Source organism: Leptodactylus fuscus, chromosome 4, assembly GCF_031893055.1.
Source record: "Leptodactylus fuscus isolate aLepFus1 chromosome 4, aLepFus1.hap2, whole genome shotgun sequence".
Classification (NCBI taxonomy): domain Eukaryota; kingdom Metazoa; phylum Chordata; class Amphibia; order Anura; family Leptodactylidae; genus Leptodactylus; species Leptodactylus fuscus.
This window is the reverse complement of record NC_134268.1, coordinates 51,024,511-51,039,072: the sequence shown is the minus strand read 5'-3', so window position 1 is coordinate 51,039,072 and position 14,562 is coordinate 51,024,511. Positions and strand designations below refer to the sequence as shown.

Here is a 14,562-nt window from a genome sequence, read left to right as displayed (position 1 = left end):
AAGCACGGCCAAGGAGTCTGAATCTGTGCTCCTTACTCTATAACACAAGTGAACCAGGTGTTGCCTCCCCCTTCCCTTCCCGTCCTCAGTTTACATATGGAATTGCCACTGCTACTATTCAGCATGTTCTAATGGGATTGCATGGGGCCATATGACATTCTAGGATTACTGGAAAATTATGACATGTCTACAGTTACATTTGTCAAGTAGATGGAGAAGTTTATAACTACTGGGAGGACTGGTTTTTGTTACGGTATTAACATATACAGTGGTAATTTCCCAGGCTCATCACTCTATGACTACGTCTACTACTGCCGTTTAGCCCAGGAATTATATCTTATGTAAATTCTATATACATACATAGGTACGATGCTGAGACTATATAAGGGATCATGCACATAATGCAGCGCAAATATCAAGAGAACAAGGCACTAAAGGAAGATCCATCACACTTCTGTCTGTGCAGAGAATCTGCTATAAAATAATGGATACCCGGCCAGACCTCAGTGCTTCATTTGATGGTCAATTAATAGGACTGGAAGAGGTCCAGTGTTCAGACTAACGTCCTGCCAAACGTGGAATAAAAAGACCTGGAAGTTTCCTAGTATGTAGATCTATTAAGTAGAAAGGAAAACCATGTATAATATTTAAAGGGGGTTTCATACTAACAGCACTTCTCCCTTAACTTGTGGACAGGGGAGAAGTGTCGGATTGCCAAGGGTCTGACTGCTGGGACCCACAATGGGAGTCCACAGTCCCCTTTGTGAATAGAGCAAACAATTGGCCACGTATGTAGCCCTCACACTACTCACTTCTATAGGACTGATGAATAAGAGTAAAGCAGTCTGTCAGTCCCTTAGTAGTGAATGGCACAATGGACATCCATCCTCTCGAAGACTATTCATATAAGGGGACTCCCAATACAGCAATCACTGGGAATCCCAGTGGTCAGACCCCCCAGTAACAGGATATTGGTCTCCTATCTTGTGGTATTGCAGAAAAGGGTTAAGTGTTTATGGACAATTTTTTTTTTTTTTTTTTTTAAGGGACCATCAACAGTAAATTCCTCATAAACCTAAGTTTTAGTGTTCTCCTCTATGTGCAGGATAGAATGTAACCTGCTGATTGATGGGGGTAAGAAGACTGATGGGACCCCCGGAGATCATGAGAATGGGGGTCCTGTTTCTGAATTAGCCAATAGTGGTGGTTCCATACACCATGAATGAAGAAGTGCACATACTGTGCCTGCTGCCCCATTTGGACGCCCTTCTTAGGATTGGTGGAGGTCCTGGTGGATAATTCCCAACATGTTATTCTCTATCCTGTGGATAGGGCACCACTAGCCTAGCCTCTAACCTCTTTGCCCTCTACAAGACTATTTTGAGAACATGCATAAAGTGCTGCAGTCTGACAGTATGTTGATAAATTTACATGTAGGTTTTATTTCCAGGTTTAATATTTCTTTAAGATCAGGAATTATAGTGCACATATACTGTATATGTGTGCACTATAGGGGAATATACTGTACATTCCCCTATTTGTACCTGACAAACAGAAGCCGTACCGTTCTGCATTATATAAGAGGCAGTAACGTTCCTAATACCTTTGTTTCACTTAATTAAATCCGCAACCAGAATACAGACAACTACATGAATAGTAAAAGCGTCTATTACACAGGCTAATATTATAAAGAAAGCAGTTTGGCTTTCTATTAAAAAATACCATTAGATTATGCGCATATAAAAGAAAAATAAAGGACGATTAGAATGTATCACGGAACATTAAAAGGAGGTTATGCCGAATTAATTTCAAGCCATATATCTTCCAAGACCTAAGGGGATGAGCACCACTAAGCTTGTAATCTTATGTGCAATCCCATTACATGGGTCAAATGCCATAACTGGAACATCTGTGTCACTGGCTGACGGAATCCCAGCATGCTGTAATCACACTGAAAAGACTCAAGCGTTGCAGCACTCCAAGGCTCTGTGAAGTCTCACGGCTGTGGGCAGGTCACCTTGGCAGACATTCCTTGCTTTTGTTACAAGTGAAGTCTAAGTTTCGAAAATCTTCCCAGAACCTTGTTAGTTTTCCTCCACGTCCATTCCAATTGTACTACCCTGAGATTTGACAGCGCAAAACATTTTTTTCCAAAGCATAATGAAAAACAGCAAAGGTCCAGGTCCTGTTTATGAGTTTTATAGATGGAAATACATGGTAACATCATCTATCCCCGCATTACTGTTCCAAAGAACACCATATGCTGCCCGCTCCTCTCTGCCGACTCAAACTTCACAGGATGAACTTTTTTTTTTTTTTTCAACCCCCAGACAACATAGGCCAGGACGTTCACAAGCTAAAGGAACTAAAATTCATGACAATATACTAAAAATATTACATTCCAAATGGACAGGTATGACGAAGATTTAGTAACATCTGGTGAAATATAAAGAGGGGGAGGGGGATAACTGTGATAACTTCAAAGCAAGGTCAAACCTTGCAAAAAGCAATGTCACTTATAAATCAGCATTAACGTCAGTAGCGCTAACATGGATCGATCCTCTGGATGTTATTATATTGCAGACTGATCCTGGGTCTGCTCTGTTTTATACATTTGGTCCAGTGTTGATATAGTATTAAAGGAATAGGCTTTGCCTCTATTGTAGGAGCTTCTTATCCATTCCCCATCTAAGTCTAGGGCAGATTTATTAAAAATAGTGGGGCAGTTTCCCATAGCAACTTGTATGGTCGACGCTTACAAGTGGCTCAGAGAAACAGGAGCTGGAATCTGGTTAGTGGTGTTGAGGTGGTCTGCAATTGGACCAATAGGTATATTGGATGGAAGCCAAATTGAATGTAGGTCCAGGCCACTGATGGATGCATTACGGCTCCACTTCTCTCAAAAATCTACATTATTATTATTTATTTATTTATTTTTTTAAGTCTCACAATAAATCCAGATTTAAATGTCCATTGGAGAGAGTATGTATTTCTGTATCACCACAATATATAGTCTACAATATTAGCTAGTTATGATGGTTATGAGCTGTCCCCATATAGGACAGTTTTCTTTATTGCTGCTATGTGGATACAATTTTCTTCTACCTCTACCAGGACAACTGATCCGGGTACATGAAAGAATGAATGGGGCCATGTATCGTGAGATTTTGAGTGCAAACCTCCTTCCATCAGCAAGGGCATTGAAGATGAAACGTGGCTGGGTCTTTCAACATGACAATGATCCAAAGCACACCGCCAGGGCAACGAAGGAGTGGCTTTGTAAGAAGCATTTCAAAGGTCCTGGAGTGGCCTAGCCAGTCTCCAGATCTCAACCCTATAGAAAATCTTTGGAGGGAGTTGAAAGTCCGTGTTGCCAAGTGACAGCCCCAAAACATGACTACTCTAGAGGAGATCTGCATGGAGGAATGGGCCAACATACCAACAACAGTGTGTGCCAACCTTGTGAAGACTTACAGAAAACGTTTGACCTCTGTCATTGCCAACAAAGGATATATATCAAAGTATTGAGATGAAATTTTGTCACTGACCAAATACTTATTTTCCACCATAATTTGCAAATAAATTCTTAAAAAAAAAAAAGATTTTTTTTTTCTTGACCAAGACCATATGGTGGTTTTTAAAAGTAACCTCTAAAAATTGGGTATAGCTTAAGAGATGGGTTATGTCTGGGGTGGATTGTAGCCTGTGCCAGCCCCAATAACTAGGCATGTGCCTTGTGGATAATTCTGGATCATTGTGCATCACTAGCAGTGGTGTAACTAAAGTCTTATGGGCCCAGGTGCAATCTTTTCTCCGGGCCCCCTACCTCATCCCTACAGTGAATTCTTTATAGGGATGGGTGCTAAGGAGTTTAATCATCCTTAGTGTGGTTAGGGGGATCTGTAGGTCTCCAGGTCTAATGGGCCAAAGGGAAGCTGCAATCTCAATACTGATGCCAGTGCTTATGGGCCCCCTAAGGCTTCTGGGCCCCGGTGTAACTGGAACCTTCTGCACCCCTTCAAGTTACACCCCTGATCATGAGTCTTTATGTTCACCTGCAAGGAAAGGTATTTTCCAATGAAGAATGAAGCTGTAGTTTACCAACTAATAGTTATCATTATATATTACTCACTGGTAACTTCAAGAGTTACTCAACCAAGAAAAATTGGAAGCCGTAAATTACAGGCAGATGCTTTCCACTTGTAAATTCTTCACATGCTTTTACTGCTGTAGGATTTTACCACTTAGTCACGAAAGCAAAAGTAGTTATTGGTATGCTAGAGCATGTATTCTATAGAAATACCTGGATATAATACACTGAATTAGAACAGGATCCTGCCGCTACAGTTCACCTCGCGTGAATTCATTAGACATCTGTCAACCTAAGACCCCAAAGACTCGTAGCCATATTTTGTCAGGAGCGATATGATAAGTATATAGTAGTAAGAAAGCTCCTTAAACCATGATAAAACAGAAGAAGAAGAAAAAAAAAACCAGAATACCTTTTCATACTCAAATCCGTGTTTTTCTTTGTATCCATTCCGACATAGTGTGTAGTTATAGAATCGAGAGTTCTTGACCAGCCCCAGCCATTCTCTCCATCCTGGGGGTATGTAGCTTCCATTGTATTCATTGAGGTATTTTCCAAAAAATGCTGTATAAATATGAGAAAACAAGAATAAATCACAAAACCTGGTGTAGGTTCATATATACGTAACACAAAAGTAACTTTTTGGCGATTTTTAGTGAGATTACTCATACATACAACAACATGAAAATGTCACATCAATGACTTTTATTCTAACTACAGACCGACTGCCCATTACATGCCACACAAGTTGTATTTCTGCCACTTGGCATGGGAAACTAGCAAACAAATCAATGCCTCCTATTGCCAAAAATTTCCTGCAGCTAAGTAGAGTTCCAGACTTACAATGCAACGTGCCAGTGGCTGGATCTGCTGGCAACATTTGATGCCTTTTAGCAGATTGATAGAGGCGACTTTCTGCCAAGTGTATTTCTAAAAAAATAAATCATAATTTTTAAAGGAATATCGCGCTTGGTAAGTTTAGCCATATATGTCTAGCCATGATTTACTGAACTAAATCACAGATTGTGTTACAACATGGATGCTCTAATGCAGGGCGCACAGTTTATATTGCCGCCATAGAAGGTTTAAAAAACAAAACACACACACACACCTGACACCTGTCATAACGGACACAAGCTGACAGTAAGGGCGGGTTCACACCTGCACCCGATCTCCACTTTCGGGTTTCTGTCTTCTGCCGAGAGAAACTAGACAGGAGACAGAAACCGGCAGTCAGTATTCAAACCCTATCAAGTGAATGGGTTTTCAAAGTGACTGCCGTGTGAGTCTTCAGCCTCTCAGTGAGACACCAGCAGAGCAGAGTGTGAATGCCGGCCGGCGGCCATTTTTGGGAGGCCACTTCTGCATTGAACTACAAGAGCCAGAGAGGGCCTCCAAAAAATGGCCGCCAGCCGGCACCCGCAGTCAGCTCTACTAGTGTCTCACTGGCAGAGCCAACTGTGCAGGAGTCGGAGGTGACGCAGGAGGAAGACGACAGAGAAGGGGAGGATCCAGCAGAAGATGGAGGCGTCGCAGGATCGTGTTCTCGAGCAGTAGTAGGGATGCCCCCATCCCATTTTCAGCAATGGGGCCCACCCCCATCACTGCCAGAGAACTAATTTACACACCGGTAAAAACAGGTATTTCTAAGGAACGGCACGGCAGAGATCACATCTAAAGGTAAGAGACGAATAGCCTAAAGGCTATTCCGACATCTTATCCACAAAAAAAAAAAAAAAAAAAAAAAAAAAAAAAGTATAAGAATCCCTTTAACTCTAAACAAATATTTTTAACCATTACATAGCCTAAAAAAGAGCTCTGACCTCTCCCATATGACTCAGCACATTTTGTAATTAGTAATATAATAAACCTCTTGATATGAAAGAAATTAATCCATGATTTTCTAGGAAATACTAAAGAAAAAACCCTAGAATGGTGAGAATGTGAATATCACATGCTTATAGTAGGCACTGGATTACTTCTTATGAAGTTCTTTCCAATTAAGATGGAATTTCCTGTTTTTTTTTCAGCACAGAAGATACTTAGAAGCCTATTAAATGCCCATTGCATTATGGTACCAAGGGGACCATTGATGCACCCATGACAGAATGCAGATTTTTCTGATGAATGCTATCTCTTTAAAGAATGAGAGCTCTGTGATGGGTTCAAAGTTCAGGACAAGACCAAGACAATGAGAATAAGAAAAGTATTGCTGGCAAGCTGTGCGGGTTCGCAAGATGTCCAAATTAATACTAACAACTGCAGGAAAATCATCGTAATAGTTTATAATAAGAAGTGATGGCGTGTTCACAATGTTTAGCAATGCAATGTGTACAAAAAGGTTACAAAGTTTTTGTGGTTTTCTAGTATTGCATTCATAGGTGTATCCAGAAGGAAGGTGGGTCCATATAAAAACTACAAATAAAGACCCTCAGCTGATGCTGGCCCCATCTAATGCCCCCCTTTTTTCCCCCCATCGTGGAGAATATGCTAAAGCTTATGCAAACCCCCTAGTTCAACTCTTATGGGAAAGGGACGGCCAACCTGACCCGGGGCCCCATAGAGGCTGTCTGGGATATGTCTAGAATACAATGAACCTTGCCTTTGTCATAAATCTCAGAGACAACCACAGAGGTGATTATGTAAGATTCTGTCCATCATCCCACAATATCATCTCATTTCTTTAAACCATTTTATACTTACCATGCAAATTCCATAATACAGTGCTCATATTTATGCTCTGAAATCCATTATATTCCCTCCATTGTAGCTAGCAGGCAGGTAAGTAAGGGGCTTGGGATTGTCCCCCATAAAACTGAACTATCCAAAGTCCAGATATTTGCCATGAATAGGCAGTTAATAGGTTTATTGTAAGACACTCTTGGGTTCTAGGGCAGCAACTCTGGTGGTCTAAGGAAGTAAACATGGTTAATCTCTGCATCCCTGGAGACCTAGGCAGAGAAATGGTTAATGCTACATAACTGATGTCCGGTAGATCACTTCCCCCCGTAGATTCACGTAATGTGAATAAACCCCAGGGCTAGAATGCCCCTTCTCACAATGGTTGCTCCCCATGGCCCTGGCATTTCTTATACAGACTGCTCTCCATTCCCCCCATCTCACTTAAACTTCTTTTCATGGTTGTCTCTCTCTCACAGACTGATCAGTCTTTAACTATAGGGCCAAAAGTGCACTTGCATCAGGCCCTATGGTTGTGGGGTCCCCTTTGGGACAGTTCCACTGTTCCAGTCCAATGCTCCCTCAAGTCCAACTCATCAATGAAGAGAATGGTGAAGCAAGGAGTAGTCCACCACTGTCTTTGCTCCCGTGTCCTGGGAGTGGGAGGTACAATGTGGTGACATCACTTACATGGTGTCTGCTGCTTCCCAAATTCTCCAGGACCAGAGAGAAGAGAACAGGGGAGTATTAAAGGTTTTTTGGATGGGACCTACTTCTGAAACCTTTGCATTGGACCCACCAGTGTTAGATTGGTCCTGAGACTGCTTCCCCATGCCCCTCTTGTTCGCCAGACTACTCTCAATGTCCCCTCTCATACAGGGTTTTTATTAAGCACCATAACCATTGTGCCCAATCACTAAAGTGATATTTCAGGGACCCTGAGTGAGGGTACAGTATTTATTAGGTTTTCACCAGTAGGAGTCTCCATTAATCTGTCTCAAAAACCATTATGAAATGTTGGCATTATTAATAGCGGCTCTTACCTGTCCTATATCCTGTATTGTTGAGATATACTGCAAAGGTGCGCGGTTCATGTATGGCTTGCCAAGAAGGAGAGGAGCAGTTTTCGTTGTTGGTGTAAATGTTGTGGTTGTGGACGTATTTCCCAGTTAGCATAGATGAGCGGGACGGACAACACATAGGAGTGGTGACAAAGGCATTGACAAAATGTGCACCTCCTTCTTCCATGATTTTTCTGGTCTTGTTCATCACCTGCAACGATCCTGAAATAAATAATACTCTTTGCTAATGTATAAGACATGTATGTGTGTCAGACAGCTTAATAACTGTACCTAATGTTTTAGTCATGCTGTTTAATAAAGCAGAAGCTTCAATCCCTTCAGGGCTTCATTAAGAACGGTGAACGCAGCCAAATAATGACTACATGGGATCTCCAAGAACTTTTGCAGGTATTCACACACCCCAGCATTGTATACATACACCATTTTGTTCGCATCTGACCTGCCACACCAAAAACCACCTGTGTGATCTGGCTTGCTTTTTTTGGGGAACATTTTTTCATTGGCATGAGTTTTTTTTTTTCTGTCTAATGGGACATAGTTAGTTTGTGCACCAGTCTTAAAAAAGGTCCCCCAATGGGCGTAAGGTGTGGCCGATTTACAAAGTGACTTAGGCATGCCCTTAGACCAAGAAGTGGCAAAGATTTCTGGCATCACTGGTTAATGAATCTGTCAGGCCGAGCTGTCAAAAGTGGAGAGAGAGGCACAAAATGGAGACTGTGGTGCATCTTTGGTGCAAGTGGGAGCCTTGCACCAAAAATTAAATACATTTTCACCCCTGAGTAACAGACGACTAGCATAGAGGGGTTGATAAATTCCTGCCAATATTATTTAAGAATAAGGCCACATATGGCAAAACACAGTATTCCCAAAAATAGATTACATATTAAGGCTAAGGCCCCACATTGGGGAAATGCAGTGTCTTTGGCCGCTGCAGAAAAAAAAAAAAAAAAAAAAGTAGCTGTGTGTATAAACCCAAAGAAATTAATTTTAATTTTTAGGAAAAGAAGGAGAAAAAAAAAAAAAAAAAGTGTAATAGATATACACTCACCGGCCACTTTATTAGGTACACCTGTCCAACTGCTCGTTAACACAATTTCTAATCAGCCAATCACATGGCGGCAACTCAGTGCATTTAGGCATGTAGACATGGTCAAGACAATCTCCTGCAGTTCAAACCGAGCATCAGTATGGGGAAGAAAGGTGATTTGAGTGCCTTTGAACGTGGCATGGTTGTTGGTGCCAGAAGGGCTGGTCTGAGTATTTCAGAAACTGCTGATCTACTGGGATTTTCACGCACAACCATCTCTAGGGTTTACAGAGAATGGTCCGAAAAAGAAAAAACATCCAGTGAGCGGCAGTTCTGTGGGCGGAAATGCGTTGTTGATGCCAGAGGTCAGAGGAGAATGGCCAGACTGGTTCGAGCTGATAGAAAGGCAACAGTGACTCAAATAGCCACCCGTTACAACCAAGGTAGCCAGAAGAGCATCTCTGAACGCACAGTATGTCGAACTTTGAGGCAGATGGGCTACAGCAGCAGAAGACCACACCGGGTGCCACTCCTTTCAGCTAAGAACAGGAAACTGAGGCTACAATTTGCAGAAGCTCATCGAAATTGGACAATTGAAGATTGGAAAAACGTTGCCTGGTCTGATGAGTCTCGATTTCTGCTGCGACATTCGGCTGGTAGGGTCAGAATTTGGCATCAACAACATGAAAGCATGGATCCATCCTGCCTTGTATCAACGGTTCAGGCTGGTGGTGGTGGTGTCATGGTGTGGGGAATATTTTCTTGGCACTCTTTGGGCCCCTTGGTACCAATTGAGCATCGTTGCAACGCCAAAGCCTACCTGAGTATTGTTGCTGACCATGTCCATCCCTTTATGACCACAATGTACCCAACATCTGATGGCTACTTTCAGCAGGATAATGCGCCATGTCATAAAGCTGGAATCATCTCAGACTGGTTTCTTGAACATGACAATGAGTTCACTGTACTCCAATGGCCTCCACAGTCACCAGATCTCAATCCAATAGAGCATCTTTGGGATGTGGTGGAACGGGAGATTCACATCATGGATGTGCAGCCGACAAATCTGCGGCAACTGTGTGATGCCATCATGTCAGTATGGACCAAAATCTCTGAGGAATGCTTCCAGCACCTTGTTGAATCTATGCCACGAAGAATTGAGGCAGTTCTGAAGGCAAAAGGGGGTCCAACCCGTTACTAGCATGGTGTACCTAATAAAGTGGCCGGTGAGTGTATATAAATAATATAATCTCTCTCCATGAAGTTGGAGGCTACAGATGTACAGTAGTGGATCTTACATAATGCATCTACTTGGAGTATATTCATATGGGACAAATTTGTTGCAGAAATTTCTACTTAAAATAACTTTGATTTATTATGAATTTAATAGAGCTTTCCACAATTCCATGTAATTTCACCCTTCTAGATTGAGTAACCTGGTAGACTCCAGATATATAAAGGCTGCTTACCTAATTCCACATCCTGGTCATCTGTGAGGACGAGAATAATATTCGGTCTAATATTTCTCCTATCTGGTGCGATGCGGCCTCTAAACCTGGGCACTTTCACCGATGTACAATAGCTTGCTGGCAGTAGCATGAAGACGAGTGCAATACAGTAATACTTCATTGTAGACCTGCAGGTTGATGCGATGTGAATGGATGATGTTGTCGCCTCTTCTATTTGTAGACAATCTGGCGCTGAAACAGAATTATTGAAAGGTCATTTTTACGCTATTTAAACCAGCATAAATTTCCATGCATTAGCACGTGGCACAAATGATCTGCGCCAGGTCAGCCTAATAAATAATTATCTCCAGTGATTAGCTAAGGGAATAGCATCAGCCAAGGGAGCAGAAGCCTGAACATTGCTAGGCAGCATGGATATTGTCTATCCAGTATAGTACAGAAGGTCTGTGGATGCAAAGAGGCAGTGGTACAAGTCTAGAGTAGAATATATATTTATTTATACATAAATATATGACCAGGGTAAGTAGAGTAGGGTCTATCATGGCCCTATTATAAGAGGATATTCAGATGGTGCAGCAGGGGAGCTGTTAAAACCATATCAAAAACCACATGTACACTTTTACAGACGAAACAAATAAAAAAAACAAAAAAAACAAAAACATCCCCCCCCTCCAAACACAATGCGTTTCCACAGCGTTTGTAGCAATTCACTGCACGGGCCCTTAGCTCACAGAAGGAATGGGAATTATAAAAGGACGCCCTAATACGTCTCCCTTCTGCTCAACACAGTCCTGGCTTTGGCTCAAAAAACTGCAGCAAAATCTGCAACAGCCACAGGGAAGCAATGACTCCTAGTACCATAGATCACAATGATGGTCCCAGCTCAGGTTTCCATCTGAGAGATACAGACGACATCCAGCTTCTCTCAGGGACCAAACCCACCCATGTGAAGCCAACCATACACAACACATTTTGTTAGATAAAATGTCAGACATAACAGCCACAAATGTTTATTAATAAATGGCTGATATAAAAGTCTCCCAAAAAGAGATCAGCCATGCTGGATATATTTTTGGATGGCGGACAGGTAAGTATCAGTGTTTTGCATGATCGTCTGCTTTTGGCAGATTATAGTCAACTTTTTTTTTTTTTTTTGATAACGCGATTATTCATATGAACAACTATCAAGCACTGCATGAGGTCCATTGGAGATGTATGGCTGGTCATCTATGGACCCATTGGGATTGTATATGGTGTCCCCATGAATATTCCCTTGCATTGTGCACGAGGCCTAGAAATGATTAAATTGGAATAACACCGGGACCATACCAACATCTGCGGCATCATTTTCTGCCCGTCTTATAAAGCTGTGAGGCTTACTATGAGTGACAGTATTGATGATCAGGTTTAGCACTGTAGGAAGAGCAAAGTTCCCGAGCTGCATCTCATCCATCAACATTGGCAGAAGCTCTGCACTATTCATAATCCACTGAGCCTCAGATGATCCCTGGTTTCTCCCCGCTGTCTATACAGACCCATTATTTTTTCAGCAAACTTCTTTAGTGCTTGTCACTTAAGATGATATATAATCGCTTGTGACAGCAAACCTCCAGTACGAGGGGCCAACTAAAAATAATCATTACAGCCCTGGCTTCAGAGACAGCCTTCCAATCGGCAAACAAAAAAGTTATAATCAAATGCTAAATAAATGTAATAGAATTGTTCCTGACATGGCGACAATTGTTTCCTTGGTTGGATGAAGCAGGTGAACACTCGACCTTTGCCTTTAAGGAAGAAAGAACACTGGCCCAAATATACCACCCCATCAGCAGTTTGGCACCTGAGACGTTGAGCCAAGCAGTGTTTAGACATGCAACATTAACCTGAATCAGACAAGCAAGTAGAACTAATTAAGTGAGAAATATCCCTGGTTAGGGAGCGGAGGGGGCGACCGAGTCAGCGTGGGGGGAATTCTGTCAGTCAGCTGAAAAAGGACCGCGTCTTGCTTACGACTCCAAACCCAAATGCAGTTTTAATGAAGTACCATTTGTCTGCTTACATCAGTCACTGCAAATGATCTAAAATTCAGAAAGGGCATGTGAGTTAAAGCATAAAGACAGAGACTGCACTGGACGGCTTACTTCAAGGGATGTGTATCTTAAACCTTCCTAGCAAATGTCAATCCAAAACAGACTTAAAAGAAGCACTCCGGTAAAATTTGTAGGTGTCCCCCCCCCCCCCCCCATTTGAATTCGGATTGTGTGTAATGTAAAGGTTAATGAATAACTTATTGACCACATTGAACTTGTGAGGGAAAAAGAAAAAATAAATAAAAAAAAAAATTACAGAATGGCCGTGCTCCTGGGACCGATATAGCTCTTGGAAAATCTTCAGCAATCACAGACTCCCTCAGATACTGGAGATACAAGCTGTGACCACTTGGTCAAGTAGTGCTGGGGATGGTGGGAATAAACCCAGCTAGTGAGTTGCGTTCAACAGATGTACAGCTGGTCAGATGCCCCAAAACCATAGAGAATCAGGACAGGATAGGAACTACTTACACATGCAAACAAGCAGCCAGACTTAGATCTGACGAAGGGATATGCTATTCGTAAGCAATTCACACCCTGAAACGCATTTATCTCCAATAAAGCCTTTTATACTTCGTATTACGGTGCACCCAGTGAGTTTGTGAAGATCACGAGTCTCCTTACTGACCACACTGACGGACACGCACAATGGGGGTTATGTACCAGTTTATCTATGCCAATTTGCAATCTGGCACATCTGTGTTGCACAGTCCTTTCTTTCACCCCATTTTGAGCCTTGTTTGCCACTTCCTGCAAATGTGGTCCTAACAGAGCATAGAGTGGGGCAATCCAGACTATATTTTATGCCATCTGGTTCACAGGTATGTGTCTGACAAAGAGGCCTGAACCTCTTGATAATTTAGGTGTGCCTCTTGCCAGTCAGGGACTGGAATTGAAAATACCAGTATTAATAAATCCCCCCCAGTGTTTCCCCAGAGGAGAAACTCACAATACAGTTATATGAGAGTCAGATTGAGGCTCTAGTAGGTTTGCATTGTGAGTGACTTCCTGTTTGTATAGGAAACTGTGTGTATCAGAAGAGCAGAGGTGGGCAGTGCTCCAGAGGGGGAGCACATAACTTCCAATAGTGTAGATAGAGTTCTCCTGTAACATTGCACTACAGACTCTCCAATGCATCCCTGGCTCAGAGAGTAGGACTGCATTTAATTTAAATATATATATATATATATATATATATATATATATATATATATATATATATATATATATATATTTTATGCCTCTGAAGACTGCAGGGGACAAAAAGAAGGTTTCTTGCAACCTTTACCTTTTCTTGCAAGTTCTCTCTCATAGGGAAACATTGAAGTTGCTATACTAGTTGTGGAGATTATTTGACTAATGTCATGCCTTTTTGTATCCCTAGTCTTAAAGGAAGTTTCTTGATCTTTAATACACATAAATGGCTGACCGTGTAATGCAAGTAATATGCTTGAGGTCCAGGGTGACACTCTGGCATATGCTTGGGCACCTTTTACTCCAATTGTAAACCAGTGTTAAACTTGCAATTGTGGGAGTTTAAAGCCAAGGACTTCAAGAGGTTAAGGAAACAGGTCTGTGGAATATTCCTAGAACTGCTCCTACTTAAACCACATACGAAGTACTGAATGTAAGATCAGCACAAGCAGTTTTTACATGTGGTTTTCAATTTTGCAGTTTTTACCGCTGAGGTCAAATGGGTAAAAAGCCACAACAACACCATGTCTAGAGTATTCGGAGACTTCAAAAAGTACAGTCTGCCTTAAAAGCAACACAAGACCACAAAGAAAATGCAATGTGTGAATGAGAGCTCATAAATCCCTATTCAAAAATATTGTACACATGGCAGCCGGGGTAACCTACAGCAAGAGTCAAGCTACCAAAGCGATTTGTGTAGATCCAACCTAAAGGAACTCATGAGTAAAGTTTTGTGCTTATTTCTTTAAGGATAGGTTACTTGAGGTAATTTCCTATATAGAGGTCTATATGGCTTTTCCTCCACCTGCAAAGAATCTATTCTACCAAACCAGACGTAAGAGGGTTGGTGAAATTTACATATATATAATTTACAAATCTAGTCCACAAGAGTACACCGATGCATGAGACTGCATATATTGGTATACATTAT

General features: G+C 41.8%; 1 protein-coding gene across 4 annotated transcripts in view; it reads right to left on the bottom strand.

Moving 5' to 3' along the window:
* The window catches only part of SULF1 (sulfatase 1), a 94,008-nt gene that overhangs the window by 45,790 nt on the left and 33,656 nt on the right, over positions 1–14,562 (bottom strand). For 3 of the 4 annotated variants that reach the window (XM_075270406.1, XM_075270408.1, XM_075270410.1), the window contains 3 exons: positions 10,348–10,578; positions 7,813–8,052; positions 4,503–4,654 (listed from right to left, as the gene is read on the bottom strand). In XM_075270406.1, coding sequence (XP_075126507.1) covers positions 4,503–4,654; positions 7,813–8,052; positions 10,348–10,507 — 552 coding nt within the window. In that variant the 5' untranslated portion in view covers positions 10,508–10,578. Of the gene's footprint in view, positions 1–4,502; positions 4,655–7,812; positions 8,053–10,347; positions 10,579–14,562 lie in introns of those variants that run through there. The other variant, XM_075270409.1, reaches the window with a different exon arrangement.